Source organism: Rhinopithecus bieti, unplaced genomic scaffold (genome assembly GCF_001698545.2).
Source record: "Rhinopithecus bieti isolate Rb0 unplaced genomic scaffold, ASM169854v2 scaffold_31823, whole genome shotgun sequence".
Lineage (NCBI taxonomy): Eukaryota > Metazoa > Chordata > Mammalia > Primates > Cercopithecidae > Rhinopithecus > Rhinopithecus bieti.
Window position 1 is genome coordinate 2445063 of NW_016814121.1, and position 25383 is coordinate 2470445.

Sequence of the window (25383 nt, forward strand, 5' to 3'; positions counted from 1 at the left end):
GGCGCTCTTGGGGCTCCACTGGCCCCTCCAAGCTTCAGAGGATTTGCCCAGAGCCCTCCATCCTTTAGAAACCCCTCCTGATCCTAAGGACTCCAGAGACCACCCAGCCACCACCTGCGGAGCCAGAAACCCTGGGTATCTATGTCCCTGCTGGGGATACGGGCTCTGGACGGCAGAAGCTGTCCCCAGCCCACACCTGGAGCTGGATCTGCGGTGGATGACAGATTCCAGAGGGCAGGGGCAAAGGGAGAAAGAAGACACCCTTCCCCTTCTGCTCAGCACCTTGGAAAGGCACCGCCATGAGCACCGTGGGAATGGGCAGAAGCTACTTTAACCCGCCAGGGTTCAGGAGTGGATGCTGGGTTTTTTTTGTTGTTGTTTATTTCTTTGTTTTTCCTGAGACAGAGTCTCGCTCTGTCACCCAGGCTGGAGTGCAGTGGTGCAATCTCGGCTCACTGCAACCTCTGCCTCTTGGGTTCAAGTGATTCTCCTGCCTCGGCCTCCCGAGTAGCTGGGACTACAGGCGTGCACCACCATGCCTGGCTAATTATTTGTAATTTTAGTAGAGATGGGGCTTCACCATGTTGGCCAGGCTGGTCTCTAACTCCTGACCTCAAGTGATCTGCCCACCTTGGCCTTCCAAAGTGCTGTGATTACAGGTATGAGCCACTACACCCGGCCAAGATTAGATACTGGAGGTTTGCTTTGGGGTGACCTGGCTGGACCCAGTGCTCCTGAGCTCCCTCAGGGCAAAGACCAGGTGCAGATTCCCTGCACCCACAGTAGGCCTGGATGTGCAGGAGGCTTCAGACAGAAGCAGGGGCCTTGCCAGGGCGGGCAGGGTCTTGGATCCTGTCTGCAGGGGCATTGGCCCTGAACAGACCACCACTGTCAAGGATGTGGAATCTCTGCAGCAGGGGGGCAGGGCCTGTAGACCTGCAGGCTGGACCTGGGACACCCAACTGCCTGTTGTCATTGACAGGCCGGCCCCTTTGTGGCAGCCCTACCCTCGGATGGCAGTGCAGCTATATCCCTGCCCTGTCCCGGTGAGGCCAGCTAGGAGGGGAAGATGTGTTTCTCCCGAAAAATGTCCTGTGGGTTACGTACTGAATTGGTCCTCCCAGAAAGAGATGCTGAAGCTCTAATTCCGAGTGTCTATGGATGTGATCTGCTTTGGAAATAGGGTCTTTGTAGGTGTGGCTAAGATGTGGGGCTGGGCGCAGTGGCTCGCTCCTGTAATCCCAGCACTTTAGGAGGCTGAGGTGAGAGGATCACCTGAAGTCAGGAGATCGAGACCAGCCTGGCCAACATGATGAAACCCCATCTCTACTAAAAATACAAAAAAATTAGCTGGGCACGGTGGCGCATGCCTGTAATCCCAGCTACTTGGGAGGCTGAGGCAGGAGAATCCCTTGAATCCAGGAGATGGAGGTTGTGGTGAACCAAGATCATGTCACTGCACTCCAGCCTGGGCAACAAGAGCGAAACTCCATCTCAAACAACAACAACAAAAAAGGTATGGGTTAAGATGAAGTTATACTAGAGTAGGATGGACCATAAGCCAGTATGACTGTTATTCTTATAGGAAGGGGACCATAGACAGTGACAGGAAGACAGACGCAAACAGGGAGAAGGCCATGTGGGAACAGAGGCAGAGAGTGGCGGGATGCGGCTGAGAGCCAAGGAACACTGAGGCTGGCCGGCCACCGCCAGGCAGACTGGCTCCCACCCCACTGTGCTGCCTCCTGGCTGGGACAACCTTGGGCAAGTCTCAGGGCCTCAATTTTCCCATCTATGGAATGGGCATGTTGATCACCTCACATCAGAGGGCTGCTGAGAGCCGCAGACGAGCGCTCACACTCAAAATGAGGTTAGGGGAGCTCAGGGTGTCCCCAGGCCTCCTGCCGACCTGTGATAGGACCCGAGGGCTCTTGCTTCCTGGCCCTCACCCTTTTCCTCCCTCTGCCTAGAACATTCTTCCTCTCCTTCCTGGCTCCCTCCACCCATTCCCTCCATCTGGGCTCAGACTTCCCCTTCTGGGACCTATGCACTGACACCCCAAGGCTGGGCTCCAGGGCCTTTTCTCTGAGCCCTCACTGCCCTGCACATCCCTCGTGGCAGCTCTTGTAGGCTTTGCTGTGTTTGACTGGTCACTTGTCCACTTCCTGGGGGACGAGGATCAGGTTAGTCAGGTGTCAGGGCGGGGGGCTTTGGGAAGGCCTGAGGCTGAAGTGAGAGAGGGTCTCTGATCCATCAGCATCACAGTGAGGGCTTCTCAAACAGTCCCTGCCCAGGCCCCAGGTAACAGCCAGCACAGGACCTGGGGACTGAGGGAGCACCAGGCGGCCACCCCAGGGTGAAGGGACTGGCCAACCTGGCAAAGTCCAGGAGGAGGCCAGCTGTGCCCAGAGCCCCCGATCCCTGGCATCACGGCACTGTCTAGGGCCGAAGAATTACCCCATCCTTCCGCCCATTCCATGTTAATAAGGCGAATGCATCCGGAGCAATTGAATTGCACAAGGAAAAAGCCACACGGGAGAGGGCCATTTGCATGTCATCTGTATTGTCACATGAAATGCACATCCGTAACGGGTGACTTGGAAACGACCTATTAGGTCACATGGAGTCCGGCCCCTGGGGGCCAAAGCCTCATCGATGCCCACGGGCGGTGGCCAGTGCTTTCCTCGGGCTGCAGTGGTGCACCCGGCCTCCCCAGCGGAGAGTCAGCTCACACCCCAGGCCCTTTAGCTCTCTGACAGCAGCTCCCAAAATGCGCTTGAGGAACCAGTGGTTCCTTGGGGGTTAATAGCTGTTCCCCAAGAAAAGGGTTCTGTGGTCAAATAAGTTTAGAAAACATGGATTAAAGAAGGTTTAGCAAGAAGCTTTTCTTTCTTTTTTTGTTTTTTTTTGAGACGGAGTCTCGCTCTGTCGCCCAGGCTGGAGTGCAGTGGCCGGATCTCAGCTCACTGCAAGCTCCGCCTCCCGGGTTTACGCCATTCTCCTGCCTCAGCCTCCCGAGTAGCTGGGACTATAGGCGCCCGCCACCTCGCCCAGCTAGTTTTTTTTTGTATTTTTTTAGTAGAGACGGGGTTTCACCATGTTAGCCAGGATGGTCTCGATCTCTTGACCTCGTGATCCGCCCATCTCGGCCTCCCAAAGTGCTGGGATTACAGGCTTGAGCCACCGTGCCCGGCCAGCAAGAAGTTTTTCTACAGGACTCGTCAGAGCCTTGACGGCAATAACGGCCTTTGTGAATGTCCAACTTGGGGACAGAGGATGCAGCACTTCCCAAAGTTATTGAACCACAAAACCCTTTTCCCCCAAAAGCATCTCACAGGCTGGTGTCCCATGGGGCACCCGTTGGAAAGTGCTGCCCTAAGCTGTCAATGACTGCTCATGGCAATGGCACCTGCATCAGGCAGTAGGTTGGGGGCATTTTGGCAGGTGTCGTGCTGTGGCGTGATGAGCACAGCCAAGAACTCAACAGTCATGACGATGAAAAGACGAGACTCGGCCCCTCCCACCATCCTGGTCTTTGCTGTGCCCAGAGCAGAAGCTAAATAGGGCTGTCCCCACGGGTGGGTCCAGGCCACCTAGAGAGGAGACTTAGAGTCCAAGCAAAGGGGCAAGAGAGGCCTGGCACTGCCAAACACGCTTGTCACTGGGAGGGGCGGCCTGGGTTCGCTGGCCTCCAACCAGAAGGGGAAGATGGGGGTGGCCGCTCCAACTCCTGGTGGCTCTGTTCAACCCGTGCCTGCCACCTTGCCACCCCCTGCCCCTTCTGTAGGGCCAGCCCTGCCCCCAGAGCCTTGCATGGGCCGGTGGGCGCTTCACCAGGCGGAGATGAGCATCTGGCAGGTGCTGGAGGGCATCCAGACCAGCTCCACCAGGCGGAACTGGAGGTAGCCGATGACGAAGCCGGAGAGGACGTCCGTGACGTGGTGGCGGCCGATCATCACGCGGGACAGGCCCACGCAGAGGGCCCAGAGCACCAGCAGCACGCGCAGGGGCACTGCCAGCACCAGGTGACTGAGGAAGAACTTGGACACCATGGCGGCGCGGCTGGCATGCCCGGCCGGGAAGGCGTAGACATCCATGGTGAGGTAGTCCAGGAGGCTGGGGCTCGTCTCGTACGGGCCACGCCGCTTGATAAGCTTCTGCACGCCAGCCACTGTCATGATGTCCAAGAGCAGGGCTGTTCGGGGGAGACAGAGGCCCCCGGGCCATCAGGGCCACCAGCCAGGCCCAGGCCCCAGCCCCCGACATTTCCCCGACCTCATCTCCCCTCCCTGCCCCTCATTCCGGTCACTCAGCCACGCTGACCCCCAGGCACGGTCCCGCCTCAGGCCATTGCCCTTGCTGTCTCCTCTGCCTGTCACGCCCTGCCTTCCCGTAGCCACTCCCTTTAGCAGAGAAGCCTTCCCTGACCACGCTGTTTATAAAAGCCCTCGCCACGCTCTCTCCCCTCACCTTGTTTTTCTCATGCCCTGATTTAATATGCATTTTATTTCTTTGGTTTTTTCTTTTTTCTTTTCCTTTTTTTTTTTTTTTTTTGTTGAGACAGAGTCTCACTTCATCACTCAGGCTGGAGTGCAGAGGCGTGATCTCGGCTCACTGGAACCTCCGCCTCCCAGACTCAAGCGATTCTCCTGCCTCGGCCTCCTGAGTAGCTGGGATTACAGGCACCCGCCACCACATCCAGCTAATTTTTGTATTTTCAGTAGAGATGGGGTTTTGCCATGTTGGACAGACTAGTCTCAAACCCCGGACCTCAGGTGATCCACCCTCCTTGGCCTCCCAATGTGCTGGGATTACAGGTATGAGCCAATGCGCCTGGCCTTTTTTCTTTTTTTTTTTTTGATACAGGGTCTTGCTCTATCGCCCAGGCTGGAGTACAGTGACCCGATCTTGGCTCACTGCAACCTCCACCTCCTGGGTTCAAGCAATTCTCACACTGCAGCCTCCCGAGTAGCTGGGATTACAGGTGCACACTACCATGCTTGGCTAATTTTTTGTATTTTTGGTAGAGATGGGGTTTCTCCATGTTGGCCAGGCTGGTCTCCAACTCCTGGCCTCAGGCAACCCGCCCGCCTCAGCCTCCCAAAGTATTCACCCCTTACAGGCGTGACCCACTGTGCCCAGCCCCATTCCCATTTTTCAAAAGTTGAAGCAGAATTTACAGCACGTACAGCGAACCATTTTAGAGTACACGGTTCAGTGGCATTTAACACATCCCAGTGTCGGCAGCCACCTCCTCTCTCTAATTTCAAGACATTTCATCATCCCAAAAGAACGCCCTGTACCCACGAAGCAGCCACTCCCCATCCCCTTCTCTCCAGCCCCTGGAAACCACCAATCTGCTTTCTGTCTTGGTGGATTTGCCTCCTCTAGACACTTCATGTAAATGGAATTAGACAGTATGTGACCTTTTGTGTCTGCCTTCCTTTCCTTAGCGTAACGTTTCCAGAACCCACCCATGTGGCAGCATGTGTCAGCACTTCATTCCTTTTCATGGCCAAATAATATTCCATTTATGAATGGACCAGTATTTGTTCCTCTCCTCTTTCTTTTCTCCTTTCTTCTTTTCTTTCTTTCCTTCCTTTCCTTTCTTTCTTCCTTTCTTTCTTCCTTTCTTTCTTTCTTTTTCTTTCTTTCTTTCCTCCTTCCTTCCTTCCCTCCCTCCCTCCCTCCTTTCTTTCTTTCTTTCTTTTCTTTCTTTCTCTCTCTCTCTCCCTCCCTCCCTCCCTCCCTCCCTCCCTCTGTCTCTCTTTCTTTCTTTCCATGGAGTCTCGTTCTGTTGCCCAGGCTGGAGTGCAGTGGCGTGAACTCGGCTCACTGCAACCTCTACCTCCCGGGTTCACGCGATTTTCATGCATCAGCTTCCTGAGTAGCTGGGATTACAGGCGGGCGCTGCCGTGCCTGGCTAATTTTTGTGTTTTTAGTAGAGATGGGGTTTCGCTGTGTTGGCCAGGCTGGTCTCGAACTCGTGACCTCAGGTGATCCGCCTGCCTTGGCCTCCCAAAGTGCTGGGATTACAGGCGTGAGCCACTGTGCCCAGCCTCTTTTTTTTTTTTTTAAAGATGGATGTCTCTGGCTGGGCACGGTCGCTCACACCTGTAATCCCAGCACTTTGGGAGGCTGAGGTGAACATATCACTCGAGCTCAGGAGTCTGAGACTAGCCTGGACAACATGGCAAAACCCTGTCTGTACAAAAAATGCAAAAATTAGACATGTGTGATGGCACACGCCTGTAGTTCCAGCTCCTCAGGAGGCTGAGGTGGGAGGATTGCTTAAGCCCAGGAGTTTGAGACCAGCATGGGCAACATGGCAAAAGCCCATCTCTACAAAAAAAAAAAATACAAAAATTAGCTGAGTGTGGTGGTGCACGCCTCTCATCCCAGCTACCTGAGAGGCTAAGGTGACCGAGTGAGACCCCATCTTAAAAAAAAGAGAGAGACACTTTGGGAGGCCGAGGCGGGTGGATCACGAGGTCAGGAGATGGAGACCATCCTGGCTAACACGGTGAAACCCCGTCTCTACTAAAAATACAAAAAATTAGCTGGGCGTGTGGCGGGCGCCTGTAGTCCCAGCTACTCGGGAGGGCTGAGGCAGGAGAATGGCGTGAACCTGGGAGGCGGAGGTTGCAGTGAGCCAAGATCGCGCCACTGCACTCCAGCCTGGGTGACAGAGCGAGACTCTGTCTCAAAAAAAAAAAAAAAAAAAAGAGAGCGAGCGAGCCTCTTTCTGTTGCCCAGGCTGGAGTGTAGTGGTGCAATCATAACTCACTGTAACTTTCAATTCCTGGGCTCAATGGCTCCTCCCTCCTCAGCCTCCTGAGTTACCATGACTACAACTGTGCCACCATGCCCAGCTAATTAAAAAAAAATTGTTTTTTCTTTAACAGATGGGCATCCCACTTTGATGCCCAAGATGGTCTCAAATTCCTGGCTTCAAGCTATCTTCCTACCTCAGCCTCCCAAAGGGCTGGGATTCCAGGTGTGAGCCACTGTGTCCGGATACAATTTGTTTATCCATTCATCTGTTGATGGCTATCGAGCTGTTTGCGCCTTTTGGCTGCTGTGACTCACGCTGCTATGCAGGTGTGCGCAAGTGTTTGCCAAGTGCCTGTTTTCAGTTCTTTCGGTAGATCCCTAGGAGTGGAGTCGCTGGTTGGCAATGACAGTAACTCTGTATGTGACTCTTTGAGGAACCCCACTGTTTTCCCCAGCAACTGCACTGTGGCATCCCCACTTTACAGAGGACAACATGAACCCTTGGAGCTCAGGACACTCATACCTGATGCTCTTGCTTTCTGGAATGTCCCACTCTTTCCCAACCCACCACCTCAGGGACCTGCCCCTGCCTTCCAGACAGCTCAGGCCCTGAAGGGTTCAGTCTCAACGTCTGGCCTGTTTCATGGCTTTCCCCCACCCGCCCCGCAGTCACTGAGGCATCTGTTGGGAGGTGAGGGTTCGCCGTCTGTGGCATGAAGTCATCACTCCATGGAGGCAGAGCCCGTGCCTGTTTGTTCAGAGGTTTTCTTTTCTTTTTTTTTTTTTGAGACGGAGTCTGGCTCTGTTGCCCAGGCTGGAGTGCAGTGGCCGGATCCCAGCTCACTGCAAGCTCCGCCTCCTGGGTTTACGCCATTCTCCTGCCTCAGCCTCCTGAGTAGCTGGGACTACAGGCGCCCGCCACCTCGCCCGGCTAGTTTTTTTGTATTTTTTAAGTAGAGATGGGGTTTCACCGTGTTAGTCAGGATGGTCTCGATCTCCTGACCTCGTGATCCGCCCATCTCAGCCTCCCAAAGTGCTGGGATTACAGGCTTGAGCCACCGCGCCCGGCCTGTTCAGAGGTTTTTTTTTTTCCCCTGGGGCTAGAAACAGAGCCACGGTCTCCAAACTTAGTTGAGTTACTGGCCTGAGGCTCATAACCAGCGAGGTGGGCTCTTTTCTTCCTTTTCTTTTTCTTTATTTTTTGAGGCAGAGTCTCACTCTATCGCCCAGGCTGGAGTGCTGCAGTGTGATCTTGGCTCACTGCAACCTCCACCTTCTGGGTTCAAGCGATTCTCCTGCCTCAGCCTCCCGAGTAGCCGGGGACAACAGGTACCTGCCACCACGGCTGGCTAATTTTTATATTTTTAATAGAGATGGGGTTTCGCCATGTTGGCCAGGCTGGTCTCGAACTCCTGACCTCAAGGGATCTGCCCACCTCTGCCTCCCAAAAAGTGCTGGGATTACAGGCGTGAGCCACTGCGCCTGGCCTTTCTTTCCCTATTTTGGAAACACAGGGGAGACCTGGATCTCCATCATGTCTCAGGCCCACCCTGCTGCGTGGCCTTGGGAGGTTGCTCTGCCTTTCTGTGCCATGAGAGGAAGGCACCATGCCAGAACTCCAGTTTCACCCAGCTGATCTGAGTGGCACCCATACAACCAATGTGGGGGTTCTGGGTCAACCCTCCCCACCATTAGAAAGGCCCTTGGTGGCCGGGCGCGGTGGCTCAACCCTGTAATCCCAGCACTTTGGGAGGCCGAGACGGGCAGATCACGAGGTCAGGAGATCGAGACCATCCTGGCTAACAGGGTGAAACCCCGTCTCTACTAAAAAATACAAAAAACTAGCTGGGCGAGGTGGTGGGCACCTGTAGTCCCAGCTACTTGGGAGGCTGAGGCAGGAGAATGGAGTAAACTCAGGAGGCGGAGCTTGCAGTGAGCTGAGATGGCCATTGCACTCCAGCCTGGGCGACAGAGCGAGACTCTCAAAAAAAAAAAGAAAAAAAGAAAGGCCCTTGGAGCTCACACCCTCACCTGGGGTGGGGTGGCATCGGCAGGCCAGAGAGCACCCCCAGGGCAGGTGAAGAGTCAGCAGGGAGCCCGTGCCCCTGCCCCCTGTGCTTCCCCACCTCAGGTGAACTTGGGGACCCCAGTGAGTTCACAGCCCCTGCAAGCCCTGCTCCAGGGACAGTGAAGACAACACCCGCAGTGTAGCGTGGTGGCAAAGCTCACAGGCGTCACAGCCAGAGACCCGGCTGTGAGTTCCAGCCCCGGAGCCTCCCAGCTGCGTGACCTCAGGGAAACCACCTAACTTTCCTCACCTGTGAGACGAAGCTCACAGACACCCACCTCCCAGAGGGGGGCCCGCACCGTGCCTGCAGGCTGACTGCAGGGTGACAAGTTTTCGCTGGGACAGAGGGGTTTCCTAGGACACAAGACATACGGTGCTAAAGCAGGGAAGTCCCAGCAAACGATTGAGTTGGTCTCCCCAAGCGCCTGGCCCACCAGGAGGGCTGGATAAAGGTGGGGGTCATGACTCGGTGACAGTTCAGTACAGCTGGATGCTGGGAGCTTCCCTAGAAAACTTTTCAGTGTTTACCAGAATAGTCAGCTCTTGGCAAAAATGGAAACAAAAACCTAAAAAAAAAAAAAAAGATGTAGAAGATGCTGTTTACTGAAGAACATTTACAACACAGAAAACAAAAGCTAAAGTTGAAATCACCTGTAATCCTGCCCCTCAGAGGTAGCCATTGTTCCAGACCCTTCCATCCATCTATAGAGCATAGTTTTTTTTGTTTGTTTGTTTGTTTGTCTTTTTAAGACGGAGTTTCACTCTTGTTGCCCAGGCTGGAGTGCAATGGCGTGATCTCTGCTCACTGCAACCTCTGCCTCTCAGGTTCAAGCAATTCTCCTGCCTCAGCCTCCCGAGTAGCTGGGATTACGAGTGTGTGCCACCACTCCCGGCTAGTTTTTCTATTTTTAGTAGAGACAGAGTTTCTCCATGTTGGTCAGGCTGGTCTTGAACTCCCAACCTCAGGTGATCCACCCACCTCGGCCTCCCAAAGTGCTGGGATTACAGGCGCAAGCCACCACACCCGGCCTTTGGAGCATAGATTTAATAAAGCTTACAACATGGTTTACATATGTTGTTCTGCTGCCTGCTTTTGAAAGTCTTGCCCCATCACATACCCCCGATCCCCATGCTGCAGGGGTGAGGCACTGTGGTGCACCTAACTGTCCGTGCCAGGCAGTTAGACTGTTCCATATCACACAGTCCTCCCTGGAGGACTAGAACTTCGGGGCTTCCCCTTTTCCTACCCACTTCAGGGTTGCTGCTTGTAGTCTGGTCTCTCTGTTTGGGGTTTGAACTGTGGCCTCTCCTGGCCCCTCTCATTAGCCACAGGGCTGGCTGAGAGCCTCACACCCTGGAAGTGCCTGGCCAGCACAGGAGGGGGCTGAGCAGGTGCACAGAGGAGCTGCCTGGCCCGAGGTGGGTAGGGCCTGAAGGCCTGGAGAAAACCTTGCTCTACCCTTGCCTGCCAATTTCACGGCAGCTGTCCCCATGGGCTGGGTCTTCCCAGGAGGCGTGTGGCTGGCCAGCTCGTGTGCTGGCCATGCTGTGGTTTGGTGCCATTTGAAGCCTGTGGGAGGTCACAGTTCCAGCAGGAGAGAGGGACTGGGGACTGCCAGGTCCCCAGGGCAGGTGGGAGCTGGAGGGAGGTGGCTGTGCTGACCTTGGCATGCCTCCGCCCCATGGAGCAGCTGAGGAAGCCAGCTCAGAGGGGCCAGCTGGTCCTCTCCAGCCCAGGGGGCCCTTCTCATCTGCAAGCCCCACTGCTTCCCCAAAAATGGCCTGGCGACAGGCTCTCTCCACCTGGGGAGGGAAGGCAGTTCATGGGGAGGGGGTTAAATCTGAAGGTTCTGGAGTCACAGGCGGGGTTCAAGTCTTGCTGACTGGGGCTGTGAGGAGGGGTCCTGGTGCTTCTAGCCTGGGGGTTGACCCTGCTAATTAAGAACAAATTCTGGCCGGGTGCGGTGGCTCATGCCTATAATCCCAGCACTTGGGGAGGCCGAGGTGGACGGATCGCCTGAGGTCAGGAGTCCAAGACCAGCTTGGGCAACAAACTGAGACACTGTCTCTACAAAAAAAAATCAAAACATTAGCCAGTTGTGGCCTGTGCCTGTGGTCCCAGCTACATGGGAGACTGAGGCAGGAGGATCATTTGAGCCTCATCAAGGCTGCAGTGAACCATGTTTGCACCATGGCACTCCAGCCTGGGCAACAGAGGGAGACACTGTCTGGCCAACATGGTGAAACCCTGTCTCTACTAAAAATACAAAAAATTCAGCTGGGCATGGTGGCGGGTGCCTGTAGTCCCAGCTACTTGGGAGGCTGAGGCAGGAGAATCACTTGAACCCAGGAGGCAGAGGTTGCAGTGAGCCAAGATTGCGCCACTGCACTCCAGCCTGGACGACAGGGCGAGACTCTGTCTCAAAAAAAAAAAGAACAAGTTCCTTCCCCTCCCAGAGCCTTGGTCTACTCACCCGTAGCAAGGGTGGTCCCAGGAGTAAATGAGCCAATGAATTGGGGGAAGTGTGGTGGTTGACAGCATGCTGCTGCCATTACACTGCCTGCAAGTCCTGGCCCCACCTGGCCTGGGAAGCTGTGGGAGGCTCTGGTCCTGGAGGCTGGGACACCATGCAGGAGCATCAGCAAAGGCTTTTTTTCCTAAGGTCCCACCAGGGTCAAAATTGTCTGGCCCAGGTTCCAAGCCTTCCACCACCTCAAGGCAAGTAAGAGAGGCCAGGCCAGACAAGGCCAGGGCCTCCCTGGTGGTGGTGGCTGGTGACTGATGGCCAGCCAGGGTCTGGGTGCCCAAAGAGCTGCCAGAATCTGGGGTAGGAGGTGGTTAATGTAGACCGGGACTGGGTTCCATGGTAGGCTGGAATATGACACCAACCACTGGAAGGCATGGGCCATCTGTCCTACTGGCGACCAGGTCTTTAGGTTGAAAACCAAGGCTCGGCAGCTGATGGGTTCAAAATCTGCCTTTCGAGGCCAGCACAGTGGCTCACACCTGTAATCCCAGCACTTTGGGAGGCCGAGGCAGGTGGATCTCCTGAGGTCAGGAGTTCGAGACCAGACTGGCCAACATGGGAGAAAACCCATCTCTACTAAAAATACAAAAATTAGCCGGATGTAGTGGCAGGCACCTGTAGTCCCAGCTACTTGGGAGGCTGAGGCAGGACAGTTGCTTGAATCTGGGAGATGGAGGTTGCAGTGAGCTGAGATGGCACCACTGCACTCCAACCTGGGTGACAGAGTGGGACTCTGTATCAAAATAAATAAATAAAATAAAATAAAATGAAACGAAACGAAATGAAATGAAATAAAATAAAATAAAATAAAATAATAAAATAAAATAAAATAAAATCTGCCTTTTGAGCACAGGGGCCCCCAGGGACAGCTGCTGTGGTCAAGGAAAAAGGGAGGAGGAAAGGGTGACTTTACTAAGTCACCTGGGGGGTACACCGGGCCCAGTACCTCACTCCGATGGGGTGGCCAAAGGCAAGGAGGGCTGGCTGCCTCAACCTCCCCACATGCCCCAGCTCTCTGCATAGGCTGTCAGGATCCATAGGCCAAAAACTAAGCTAGACCCAAACCTTCCTTTTTTTTTTGAGACAGTGTCTCCCTCTGTTGCCCAGGCTGGAGTGCCATGGTGCAAACATGGTTCACTGCAGCCTTGATGAGGCTCAAATGATCCTCCTGCCTCAGTCTCCCATGTAGCTGGGACCACAGGCACAGGCCACAACTGGCTAATGTTTTGATTTTTTTTTGTAGAGACAGTGTCTCAGTTTGTTGCCCAAGCTGGTCTTGAACTCCTGAGCTCCAGTGATCCTCCTGCCTCAGCCTCCTAAAGTGCTGAGATTACAGGTGTGAGCCACTATCCCTGGCTCCTTTCAAATTTCTAGCAGCAAAACATTGTTTTTACCAATGAAAGCATACAGACTCGGTGTATGAAACAGATGTGGCTGAAGCTGGTGTGTTGTGGGGGTCATCTGGAGCTCCCCTGGCTGCCAGGGAGGCCTCTGTGGGTGCCCACGTCTCCTGATCTGGAAACTCTATCTATGGCTTGAACAAGTTCCATGAAGTTCGTGTGTTGGAAACTGAATCCCCAATGCAACAGTTCCGAGAGTTGATCAGGACGGCTGCGGTGGCTCACTCCTGTAATCCTAGCACTTTGGGAGGCCAAGGCGCGTGGATCACCTGAGGTCAGGAGTTTGAGACCACCAGCCTGGCCAACATGGTGAAACCCTGTCTCCACTAGAAGTACAAAATTAGCCGGGCGTGGTAGCACATGCCGGTAATTCCAGCTACTCAGGAGGCTGAGGCAGGAGAATCGCTTGAACCCAGGAGGTGGAGGTTGTGGTGAGCTGAGATAGTGTCATTACACTCCAGCCTGGGCAACAAGAGTGAAACTCTGTCTCAAAAAATAACAAAATAAAACAAAATAAAATAAAATAAAATAGCAATAGGCCATGGGGGCTCTCCCCTCATGAATGGATGAACACAGGTATTGGGGGTGGTTCCTGATGAAAGGGTGAGTGTGGTCACCTCCTGCCCTCCCAGGCATGCACTCCCTTGCATGAGATGCAGAAGGCACAGGGAGCAAGGAGGCCCTCACCAGATGCGGCCCGTCAACCTTGGACTTCCCAGCCTCCAGAACCATGAGCCAAATCCACTTCTATTCTTTATAAATCAGTGCGTGGTGTTCTGTTACAGCAGCATAAAATGGACTAAGACGCCCCACAGCTGGGCCTTTGGGAAGCTGTGGCTATTTTGGGCTGGTTCCCTCTCTTCAGGCCATAATGAGAGGGAGGCTCTCCCTTTTCTGCCCTGGGCCCTGCGGGGACCATAGGGGCCAGCCTGGCCGTCCAGCCGGGTTGACCCACCTAGCCTGTGCCTTGTTCACTCACTTTTCCACCTGCTCTTGGGCACCGCCGGTTCTTGGGTATTTCAGGCATGTGTCAGGCCTGGCACTGTGAACCAGGCTGGCAGGGTCCTCTACGGCCAAGCAGGACGGTGGGCAGTGAGCACATAGTGACACAGAGCGTTACTCTATCACAGGTATGATGGGGTGTGTGGCTTTTCGCCCTCACCATGCTGCAGCCGTCTGGCCAGGAGGGTTGTGAATGGAAGAGGCAGTGGCCTGCCACCCTCAGACCACAGGGCGACTCTCCAACAGAGCCATGGCCTCCCCTGGGCCTCCCACCCCACTCTGCCCTCTCCTGCTGCCCCTGAAGGGCCTCTCTCCCTCCTCCCGTGCGGCCAGGCCTCCGTGTGACTGTGATTCTGACACTGTCAGCGCATCATCTGGTGCCCAGAAATAGAAGCAAATGGCGCCATCACTCAAGGCTGATTCCGTCCACATGGCTCTGTCCAGTCGACCGACCTACATTGCCTTCTTGACTCAAGGAGGGCAAGGGGACCCCTGTAGGGGGAAAGGTCCGCCCAGCAGGAGGGTCAGGGCAAGAGCTGGGGAACTGGTGGGAGCTGCACTGCCCGGGACCTGCTATGCGAACGTCTCAGGGAGGCCCCTTAGCCTCCACTGGCCTCCACTCACTGAGATCACCCAGGGTGGTGGCTGCGCACTCAGGCTCCAGAACGAGACCAGCTTCGAGGTTGGCCACTTGTGGACAGCATAACCTCGGTGTGTCTGTCCCTCAGAGCTCCCTGCCATGGATATGCTGGGATGACAAGGGGCCTGCTCTGATGCTTGTGTGCAGCAGCCACTCGGTAAATGCACCCCCGGGACCCCATCAGAGGACACCAGGGCTTGGCCCCACCACCCCTCACACTCTTCCATTCCAACCAGCTCCACTCTCAGCTCTTTTCACAGGGTTGGGGCCTGAGTGTCTGAAGCTCGCATGCAGGAAGCACAGCTGTCCCTGAGGCCCTGCTGTCCTAGAGGCTTCCTGGCCCTCAGAAGACGACAAGAACCCACCTCAAGGCCCACCCTTCTCCCCTAGCCCAGGTCCCTCAGGGCTGGTGGTGGCCAGGGAACCAGAGAGCCGGAGGCTCCCAGAGGCCAGGCAGGAGCCAGGGCTTTCTTGGAAAAGAGCTGCTGCCATCCTGGAAGATTTGGAATCATCTCCTCCTGAGGCCTCTGAAAATCAGAACATCACTTGTCTGCCGGCAGCTCTGTGCACGGGGGGAAGAGGGGCAGCTGGGGTGACCTCGTGTGGCCCTTTGTGGCGTTGGGCTGTTTTCCCCCTGAGGATGCATTCTGTAGGACCAGCTTAGAGCAGGGCAGGGTCTCTGGGGAGTTGGGGCTAGTGGGGTAGGGGTGGGAGGTGGAGGCTGTGGGCTCAGCTGTTCTAAAGCAAGGAGCAAAGACGGGGCTTCGGGACGCCCTGCAGACTGTGAAAGGCTGGGTTGGTGGGCAGATGTCTCTCTCTGGCTGGGTTGGGAGGAGGGGTCCCGGTGCTCCTGGGCTGGGAAGTCGATCCTGCTTCTCATCCCCCATTCTGGCTTCTGGAAAGCTGGGAGCCAGCCTCATGCTGCCCAAGGGGTGTGTAAATCGTTCTGAACTTCCTGAAGGGCATTTGGCTTCGGAATCAGAAGTCTCCTCCACGTGTCTCCCTTGGACTCAGCTCTTCCCTCTGCAGGACTATCTCCTTGGGAAACCGTTAGGGATGTGGGCCATGATTCATGGCCCGGGATGTTCACTGCAGCGTTGTTTATAACACCGAAAAACGTGAAACAACCCAGCGCTCTTCAAGAGACAGACAGGACAAACCGTGGCCGAATCTAGACACCAGAGCACGCTGTGGCCGCGGCAGATGATAAGGCCCACGTATATTTATAGACCCACAATATCGGAGAGCCGTGGGGTATGTTAAGTGGAAAAGGCCGCTTATACAATAGGATTTCCAGTAGGATGCCATCTTCATAAAATAAGATATGTATGTAAACAAATGTGCTTATATGCAGAGGGAAAAATCTAGAAGGTACTGCTCTAAATGCTAACAATGCTTCTTGCTGGGTAGGAGGTTTAGGGGTGATTTTCCCGTCTTTTGTAATTCTGCACTTTAAAATCTTTCTTGCCACAAGCACGTATTATTTGTGCACATTTTTAAAAAGTTATTTTGGCCGGGCGCGGTGGCTCAAGCCTGTAATCCCAGCACTTTGGGAGGCGGTGGCAGGATGATAGCTTGAGCTCAGGAGTTCGAGACCAGCCTGGCCAATACGGTGAAACCCCGTCTCTACTAAAAATATAAAAATTAGCCAGGAGTGGTGGTGGGCGCCTGTAATCCCAGCTACTCAGGAGGCTGAGGCAGGAGAATCACTTGAGCCTGGGAGGCAGAGGTTGCAGTGAGCTGAGGTTGTGCCACTGCACTCCAGCCTGGGTGACAGAGCGAGACTCTGTCTTAGGAAAAACACTAGCTGTGCTGGTGGGCAATGCTGAGCCACACCCTGCCTACTGGCACCACAAACCATTGCATTTCTCTTGCACCTGCTGTGTGGATGGCTGCCAGGGCAGTGTATTAAGGGTTGACCTGGCCTGGGGGTGGCCAAAAGCCCCCCTGAGGGACTGTTGTACTGAGTCCACTGAGATGCTGAGAAAGGAGGCTGCGGACGGGACCCCTCTACTTCTGAGGAGGTAGTGTGTGCGGTCTCCCACAGAAGGGTATCTAAGTGAAGATTTGGAATCAGCCTAAATATCCCTCAGTTAGGAACAGGCTAGACAAGCCTCGTGGAGAGGCTGTCACCTCAATTGTCCCTGAGAGCAAGAGCCAGAGGGCAGGGGATGGGAGAGCTGCCAGAACAGATTATCTGGAGCATATGAACCCCTAATGCTTGGCGTGAGGGACATGGGGGGTCCAGACCGGGATTCCAGGTGGGAGGGCCACAGCTGTGAGAGTGAGCCCAAACCAGGCAAAACACAACCTGAGAAACACATTACACGTTAGCATATGCACAGGGAAAAATCCAGGGACACGTGACCCAAGCTGCGGCAGAGGCTCTTCCTGGGAGAGGGTTTAAGGGAGAGGCTCACTTTCTTCTTGATCTAGCCTTGTAATGATTGCATTTTTTTCTTACTATAAGAATGTGTAGGCTGGGCACTGTGGCTCATGCCTGTAATCCCAGCACTTTGGGAGGCCAAGGTGGGTGGATCATCTGAGGTCAGGAGTTTGAGACCAGCCTGACCAACAATGGTGAAACCTCATCTCTATTAAAAATACAAAAAATTAGCTAGGCATGGTGGTGCGCACCTGTAATCCCAGCTACACAGGAGGCTGAGGTAGGAGAATCACTTGAACTCAGGAGGCAGAGGTTGCAGTGAGCCGAGATGGTGACGCTGCACTCCAGCCTGGGCAACACAGTAAGACTTCATCTCAAAAAAAAAAAAAAAGAATGTACAATGAAAAGGCGCCCAACATCACTGATGGTTAGGGAAATGCAAAGCAAAACCACAACAAAGGCCGGGCGCAGTGGCTCATGCCTGTAATCCCAGCACTTTGGGAGGCCAAGGCAGGAGGATCACTTGAGGTCAACAGTTTGAGACCGGCCTGGCCAACATGGTGAAAGCTCATCTCTACAAAAAATTAGCCAGGCATGGTGGCAGGCACCTGTAGTCCCAGCTACTTAGGAGGCAGAGGCAGGAGAATTGCTTGAACCTGGGAGGCGGAGGTTGCAGTGAACCGAGATCGCACCACTGCACTCCAGCCTGGTGACAGAGCAAGACTCTGTCTCAAAAAACAAACAAACAAAAACACCCAAAATAAAACAAAAACCAAAAACAAACAAAAAATACCCAAAACCACAAGAGATACCACTTCACACCCATTAGGATGGCTCTGATTGAAAAACCAGATAATGAGTGTTGGCGAAGGTGTGGACATATCGGAGTCCTTGGGCATTGCTGGGGGAATGTAAAATCACGCAGCTGCTATGGGCAACGGTAGGCCAGGTCCTCACACAAGTCGACATAAAATTACCCTGTGATCCAGAGGCCCGCTTCTGAGTATACAACCAAAAGGACTGAAAGCAGGGGCTCAAGAAGATGCATATACATCTGTGTGCACGGCAGTGTTACTCAGAGCAGCTAAAAGGTAGAAGCAACTGAAGCATCCATGGGTGGACGAGTGGATACACAAGGTGTGGTCCATCCTGTAACTGAGCACTATTCAGCCTTAGAGAGGAAGCAAATGCCGGCGCCCACTACAGCATGGATGGACCTCGAGGGTATCATGCTAAATGAAATCAGCCAGTCACAAAAGACAAATACGGTACGATTCCACTTACGTGAGGTCCCTAGAACAGTCAAATCCACAGAGACACAGTGTAGAATGGAGGTTGCCAGGGGCTGGGGGAGGGGGAGTGGGGAGTCAGTGCTTAATGGGGACAGAGCTTCTGTTTTTTGTTTTTTGTTTTTTTTTTTTGAGACGGAGTCTGGCTCTGTCGCCCGGGCTGGAGTGCAGTGGCCGGATCTCAGTTCACTGCAAGCTCCGCTCCCGGGTTCACGCCGTTCTCCTGCCTCAACCTCCCGAGTAGCTGGGACTACAGGCGCCCGCCAACCTCACCCGCTAGTTTTTGTTTTGTTTTTTTTTTTTTTGAGACAGGAGTCTCGCTCTGTCGGCCCGGGGCTGAGTGGCAGTGGCTGATCTCAGTTCACTGCAAGCTCCGTCCGGTCACGTCATTCTCCTGCCTCAGCTCCCGAGTAGCTGGGAGCTATGCAGGCGCGCCGGCCACCAGTCGCCCGCTAGATTTTTGTATTCGTTTTTAGTAGACGACGAGGGTTTCACCATGTTGGCCAGGATGGTCTCGATCTCACTGAACGCCTCGTGATCCGCCCGTCTCGGCCTCCCCAAAAGTGCTGGATTACAGGCTTGAGCCACCGGCCGTGGCCCGGAGCTTCTTTTTTTTAAGATGAAATGATGGAAAGAGCTTGGGAGACTGGATGTGGTGATGGCTGGCAGAACGGTGTGAATTGAGCTCAGGTCACTGAACTGTGTACCTTAAAATATTATAATGATCAATTTTATGATGAGTAGCTATCACAATAAAAAAAATGACATAAAAATGTAGTTTTCTTAGCCAAGAGTGGTGGATCAGCTCGTAACCTCCGCAGTATTGGGTTGGAAGCAGATGGGCAGGCAGATCCATCGAGTCAGTATTTCAAGACCCAGGCCTGACCAACATGTGAACGCCCATTGTCTACTAGAATTACCAAAAATAAGCCCAGGTTTTGGGCGGGCAGCCCTAATCCCAGCTACTCCGGGATGACCTGAGGCAGGTAGGAATCACTTGAACCAGGGAGCAAGAAGGTTGCTGTGAGCCGATGATCACGAGCAGCTGCACACCAGCCTGGGTGACAGGCGAGACTTTGTCTCAAAAGAAAAAAAAAGTAGTTTTCATATTCAGGAAAATCTAGTAAAGATACTTTTTTTTGAGACAGAGTCTCACTCTGTCACCGCAGGCGGAGTGCAGTGGGCATGATCTAGGCTCACTGCAAGCTCTGCCTCCCAGGTTCATGCCAGTGAGCCGAGATCACACCACTGCACTCCACCCTGGGGACAGAGCGAGACTCTGTCTCAAAGAAAAAAAAAAGAAAAGAAAAGATACTTTTATAGGCCAGCACAGTGGCTCAAGCCTGTAATCCCAGCACTTTGTGAGGCCAAGGTGGGTGGATCACCTCACGCCTGTAATCCCAGCACTTTGGGAGGCCGAGGTGGGTGGATCACCTGAGGTCAGGAGTTCGAGACCAGCTTGGCCAACATGGCGAAACCATGTTGGAGAATGGCTTGAACCCAGGAGGTGGAGGTTGCAGTGAGCCAAGATCTTGCCACTGCACTTCAGCCTGGGCAACAGAGAGACAGACTCTGTCTCAAAAACAAACAAAAAGATACTTTCATAAAGGACACAGATCAGGGAACAAGACCATAGGCATTTCCTACTACAGGACAGGCCCATGAGGAAACAAGGATGGGCTGAGTGAACCAGGATGGGCCTGGTCATCTGTCACCTGTCACCTGGCTCCCTTCAGATCATCAAGCTGAGTGCTGCGCGGGAGGGAGAAGGAAGGGGGCAGGGTGGTCTCAAGGCCTCTAGAGCTTAGAAGGTACCTGGCAGGAGGCTAGTCCTGGACTTCTGACAATGATGATGGTGATAATGATGATGATAATCATAGCTACTTAAGCGTTAACCAACATCAGTAAGTGCCAAGCACTTTATGTGAGATTCATCAGGGAGATTTCCCAACAACCCATTTGACAGATGAAGAAACTGAGGCTCAGAGAGGCAACGTCACTTGCCTGAGTTCCCACAGCAGGGCTGGGATTTGCACCCAGGTCCTGCTGCCTCTGGAGTCCAAGCTTTTGCCTGCTGCTAAGACCCCTTCTGGCTCTGAGCTTTCTGGAGTCTTGACAGTGTGTACTAGGGGAGGGGCAAGGAGGGAGGGCTTGGGACTGCCTGCCACGCAGAAGCATGCAGAGAACTTCCCTGGGCCCAGCAGGACCCTTCCTAGGCCTTGTAGCTGCAGCTCCCATTTCCCAAGCTCCCAAGTCTGCCTCTTCAGAGCCAAGTGGAACCCAGGTCCCAAACACAAGCTCGGAGGTCTTGCTCCCAGCCCAGAGACTGGCCCAGGAGTTGGCTCAGTGCCGTGGGGCCAGAGTGTGGGCAGGGTTAGGCAGGGCTCCCTCCGCCTTCAGTACTGCAGTGATGTCAGCCATCGGTGGGACATGTGTGGCATGGCACCCACCGTGTCAAATGTTTTACCAGCTCCCTTCAGATCCCTGCCACAGCCCCCTCAGCCCCCAGATAGGGAAACTGAGGCTCAGAGACAGGAACTGACTTGAGCAGATGCATACAGCAAGTAAGGGTCAGAGCAGAGACCTGGACAAAAGCCAGTCTGACCCAGAGCCTGTGCTCCAGGGTTGAAGGGTGCCCTCCAAAGACAAAAGGACAGATGGAACCCGCAGCCTGCGCTCAGCGGGTGGTCTGCTTTCCTGGGACAGGGCACCGTGGGACCATCCCTCCTGGCAGGTCAGACCAGAGCAGCGGGATTAGAGCGTGCCTTGGCCGTTTGCTGCCATTTACTCCCACCAAGCCGAGGGCTGAGCTGGCATCCCCACGGAATGACCTTGGGGTCCCCAGACCCATCCGGCCTGCTCTGGGCCTGTGCTGAGTGCCCACCTTGTGCCAGGCCCTATGTCCCCATGATCTCAATACCTGGATAGAAGTCAGTCATCCTCCTCCCAGACCATTCCCCTCCTCAAAGCACACACGCTCCAGGAGTGCAGCGAACATGGGTGATATGCCCGACCTGCAGCCCCACAGTGAGCAGCAAGGAGTGGGGGGGTTTGCAGTCACGGGGCCTTGGATTTACTTCCTGAACCTACCACTTATAGCTGTGTGGTGGGCAAGTTGCTTGAGCTTTCTGAGCCTCAGTCTACTCATCTGTAAAATGGGCACATTAATGTTTACCTTGAAAGGTCATCAACAGCTTTTTTACATCATAAAATACAGGCCGTTCATGCCATTGTCTTTGGTACATAATAAAGCTCAACAAATGATGTTTTTAAAGGTTTTTTTTTTTTTGAGATGGAGTCTCGCTCTGTCACCCAGGCTGGAGTGCAGTGGCTGGATCTCAGCTCACTGCAAGCTCCGCCTCCCAGGTTCACGCCATTCTCCTGCCTCAGCCTCCCGGGTAGCTGGGACTACAGGCGCCCGCCACCTCGCCCGGCTAGTTTTTTGTATTTTTTAGTAGAGACGGGGTTTCACCATGTTAGCCAGGATGGTCTCGATCTCCTGACCTCGTGATCCGCCCGCCTCGGCCTCCCAAAGTGCTGGGATTACAGGCGTGAGCCACCGCGCCCGGCCTGTTTTTAAAGTTTTAAAAAATGTCTATAACTTCTTTTCAAGGAGGAAGGCATCTCAAATCTTCATCTTTATCCTGTGGGGCATACACCTTTGTGCCCATGGCAGTTGGTTGCTGGAATGAGCCTGAAGCCTTATCTTAACAAGTAAGTTGCAAATTTTTCAATGTTTGGGGCAGGGGGAATGTTCTTAAAAGCAAACATTCCTGTAAAAAAACAAATCAAAGCAGAGCTATTTTACTTGGTGATGAGAGGCAGCTTGCTTGCATACCTCCTGCCTGGGGGAGCTCACCCCTTACTAGAGCATCTGCTGACTGCGGGTAAGTTGAGATGCACCTCCTTTCTTCTCTGATCCCCACCCTCGCCACTGGAAACTTCACACAGTCTGAGCTGGTTCCCTCTCCCTCTCCTCTGAAAATGCAAAGCAAAGCTAGAGTTGCTCCGAGTTCTGCTCTTGGCTCCATCACTGACTAGCTGCCCGATCTTGGAACCATCATCACTCCATGCCTCAGTTTCCCCCTCTTTAAACGGGAAATAATAACAGCACCAAGCTCCATGCGTTATGGTGAAGAGCCGAAGTAATGATATGGTTTATGCAAAGCCCTGGAAAGTGGTAAGCACTCAACCAATGACAACTTCATCACCTCCCTCGTCAAATGGGGAAGGAAGATGGGAAGGAGGAGATACGATCAAGGGAGCAGGGCTGAGAGACAGACTCGGGCGTATGCCTTCCCACCCCATCTCTGACAGCAGGCAACCTACCTCTCTAACTCCCAACAGTCTTCTTAAGCCACGTGGCTCTGTGTGAAACTGTTGATAATGAGAGCAGGTTCTGCCCCTGGAAGCGCCTGGCCTAGTTCCTCGGCCACTTTGCTCTGTCCCTCCCTCCCATGCCCGTGGCACGGCACCTGGTCTGTGTGTCAGCTGGAGCCGGTGCAAATCTCAAGCCTTGAGGCTGGGCCAGGTTGCTTTATTTATAGGAACCTCAGTTTCCTAATATGTAAAATGGGCATGATAATGGCACCAACTTCGTGAGACTGTTTATTCAGGAGTAAATCACAAGTTATTGTAATGTAAACAATTTAGTAATAAACAAGAAAACCGGCCAGGCACAGTGGCTCATACCTGTAATCCCAGTACTTTGGGAGGCCAAGGCGGGTGGATCACCTGAGGTCAGGAGTTTAAGACCAGCCTGGTCAACATGGTGAAACCCCATCTCTACTAAAATACAAAATTAGCTGGGTGTGGTAGTGGGCACCTGTAATCCCAGCTACTTGGGAGGCTGAGGTAGGAGAATTGCTTGAACCCGGGAGGCGGAGTTGTAGTGAGCCAAAGGTTGTAGTGAGCCGAGATCACGCCACTGCACTTCAACCTTACAGCCTGGGCAACAGCACGAGACTCTGTCTAAAAAAACAAAAGGAACAAGAAAACCTCGAAGGTGGCAGACCCAGCCATCTCCTGCATGAAGTATCCGATGGTTTCTGCCTCCCTGAGTCCCACCCACAGAGCAGGGAGCCTCCAGACTGAGACTAGAGTGAGGAGATACATGTTTTTATTGTGACTTCCTCTGGAACCCGTGTTCTCTGTGGTCCAACCCAATGCCCTTTTGGAACCGAGACCCCTTGTTAACGTTTATCTCTCCCGAGACCTCCACCTCACATGTCCCCCAAATGATGGCCACACTGGGAAAGCCAAGAAAATCGATGTGGGCCTGACACGGAGGATGGAAGCAGAGGTTCCTGGGGCACCTTGGGGACCTGGTGGTGCCTGAAGGGTGGGCCGGACGGGGGCTGGGTGTCACCTCTGGGTGGAGGGAATGGCTTGCCCCCACATAGATCCCACGTGGCACCTGGCACAAGGCAGTGCTAATCTGCAAGATGTTGGTGGCAAAGACTTTGGAAACAAACCAACTGGCCCCCCGACCCTTTCTCCAGTGACTCCTCCTGGGAAGGAGCAGGGAAGAACTCCAGGGGGCTGTGAGTGTGTGGCAGTACCAGCTGGACCCCCTGGATCCCCAGACCCTGCGAGAGAAGCCTGGGCAGCTTGCCGGGTTCCCGAACCGAGGCAGGAGGTGTTCATGGGCAGCTCACGGGCACTGCATAGCTGGGAGCTGTCAAGGAGCGAGGACCCCAGCCACGGGGCAGGAGTCAAACAGTGACACCCCATTCCAGGATGCCCACCAGAGCCCTGACCATCTCCCTTGAGGCCACCGCCTCTGGCCCAGCCTCCCCTCAAGCCGCTTATGGGCAGCGGTGCCTTCTGCTGAGCAGGCCCTCCTCACAGGGCCACACTGGCCTCTGCCTTCATTTGGCATGTGACTGGGGAGCCTCCTCTATGCATCCCTGGCTCTCGCTCCCCACACTGGAGCCTGCCCGTTTCTGGGGCACCCTTCCTGCCTAACCTCATTAGACCATCCCAGCCGGTTTCTGAGGGCTGTGCAGGTCCTGGCCAGGGCAGGGTTGGGCAGGCCGGTCTCCCTCCCGAGGGGCCTGACAGTGAGTGGCGGGTGGCAGGCACACTCACCCAGGAGCAGATTCATGAGCACCTCCTGTCCGGCCAGTGTGCTGCTCTTCACCAGGCAGAGAATGGTGCCTCCAATCCAGGGGATGCCGTGGCCCGTGATGCCGATGAGCTTGACCATGGAGCGAGCACTGGCCCAGGACGCCGCCCGGCCGGCACATACCCCCAGTCGCTTGGACATACAGATATCGATGGCCAGCAGGGAGTTGAAGGCGATGCCCTTGAAGGAGGGGTTCAGCTGCATGCAGTCCTCCTCTGGCAGCTGCTGTGACTGGCGTCGCTCTCGGGCCCCGTCACCAGCAGGTGGGGGCTGTGCCGAGGGGCCTGAGGCCTTTCTGCCGGAGCTGCGGGGCTCCGGGCCCCCTTTGGGGGGCTGGTTCAGGGACAGGAACTCAGCCCGGTTGAGGACATTGTTGCGGTCCCTGGCGCGGGCCCGGCTCTGGGAAGCTGGCATGGTGACCTCGCTCACCCCAAGAAGGCCGATGCCAGCCTGGCTCCAAGGGCCTTCTCCCCGAAGACAAGAGCTGCCCCCCGAGCCGCCACCGTGGCTGCCTCCCTGCCTTCTCCGCCGCAGCTGTTAAATATAGGGTGGAGAATTGCACATGGTTGTTTATCTCCGCTGCCACCCAGCTCCAAGGGGACGTCAGTGCCAGCCGGGCAGCCAATCGAGCCCTCCAATGCGGGGCCTGCACCAGGGGAGCCTCCGGGAGGTGAGGAGTCCACAGCTGCGGCCTGGCTGCCTCGGGCCTGGGCTATTTAAATCAGCCAATGGCTCATCCCTGGGCTTGGGGGACTCTGGGAAATGTAGTCCTCCGGCTGCTCTGGACTCTGCAGTGGCCTTGGCCTCTGACAGGGCAGAGGTGGGACCTGGGCTTACCTTGTTTTTACCAGCTTCCCTCTGAGCCGTCCAGACCCCTGCAAGCCAGGCCTGTCTGCCCCAGCGGCCTGGCAGCTTGGACCTGGTTCTGTAAACTGGACGGTGTTGCTCGGGCGGAGGCCTCTTTGGGCACCAGATAGAGTGAAAGACGTCATTGACAGCATCATCCTGGGTCCCTGGGGTCAGGTCCAGCTCCTCCCTCTGTGACAGCATTCATTAAGCTGGCAGGTCTTTTTTTAAATCAGTCTTGAATTCAGCTTCAGCGCATCACAGTCCAATCAAACGACAATCCGTGAGCTCTGATTTCCATCAGAGGGTGGGGTAACGAGTCA

At 54.5% G+C, this 25383-nt stretch overlaps 1 protein-coding gene across 1 annotated transcript; it reads right to left on the reverse strand.

Annotated features, from left to right (window-relative positions):
* Window positions 1-3119: 3119 nt before the first annotated feature.
* PLPP7 (phospholipid phosphatase 7 (inactive)) lies at window positions 3120-25383 on the reverse strand. The gene is made up of 2 exons (XM_017849948.1): window positions 24178-25383; window positions 3120-4195 (listed from the first exon to the last, which is right to left on the reverse strand). The coding sequence occupies exons 1-2, from the start codon at window positions 24626-24628 to the stop codon at window positions 3831-3833; spliced, it is 816 nt and encodes a 271-aa protein (XP_017705437.1). The 5' UTR covers window positions 24629-25383; the 3' UTR covers window positions 3120-3830.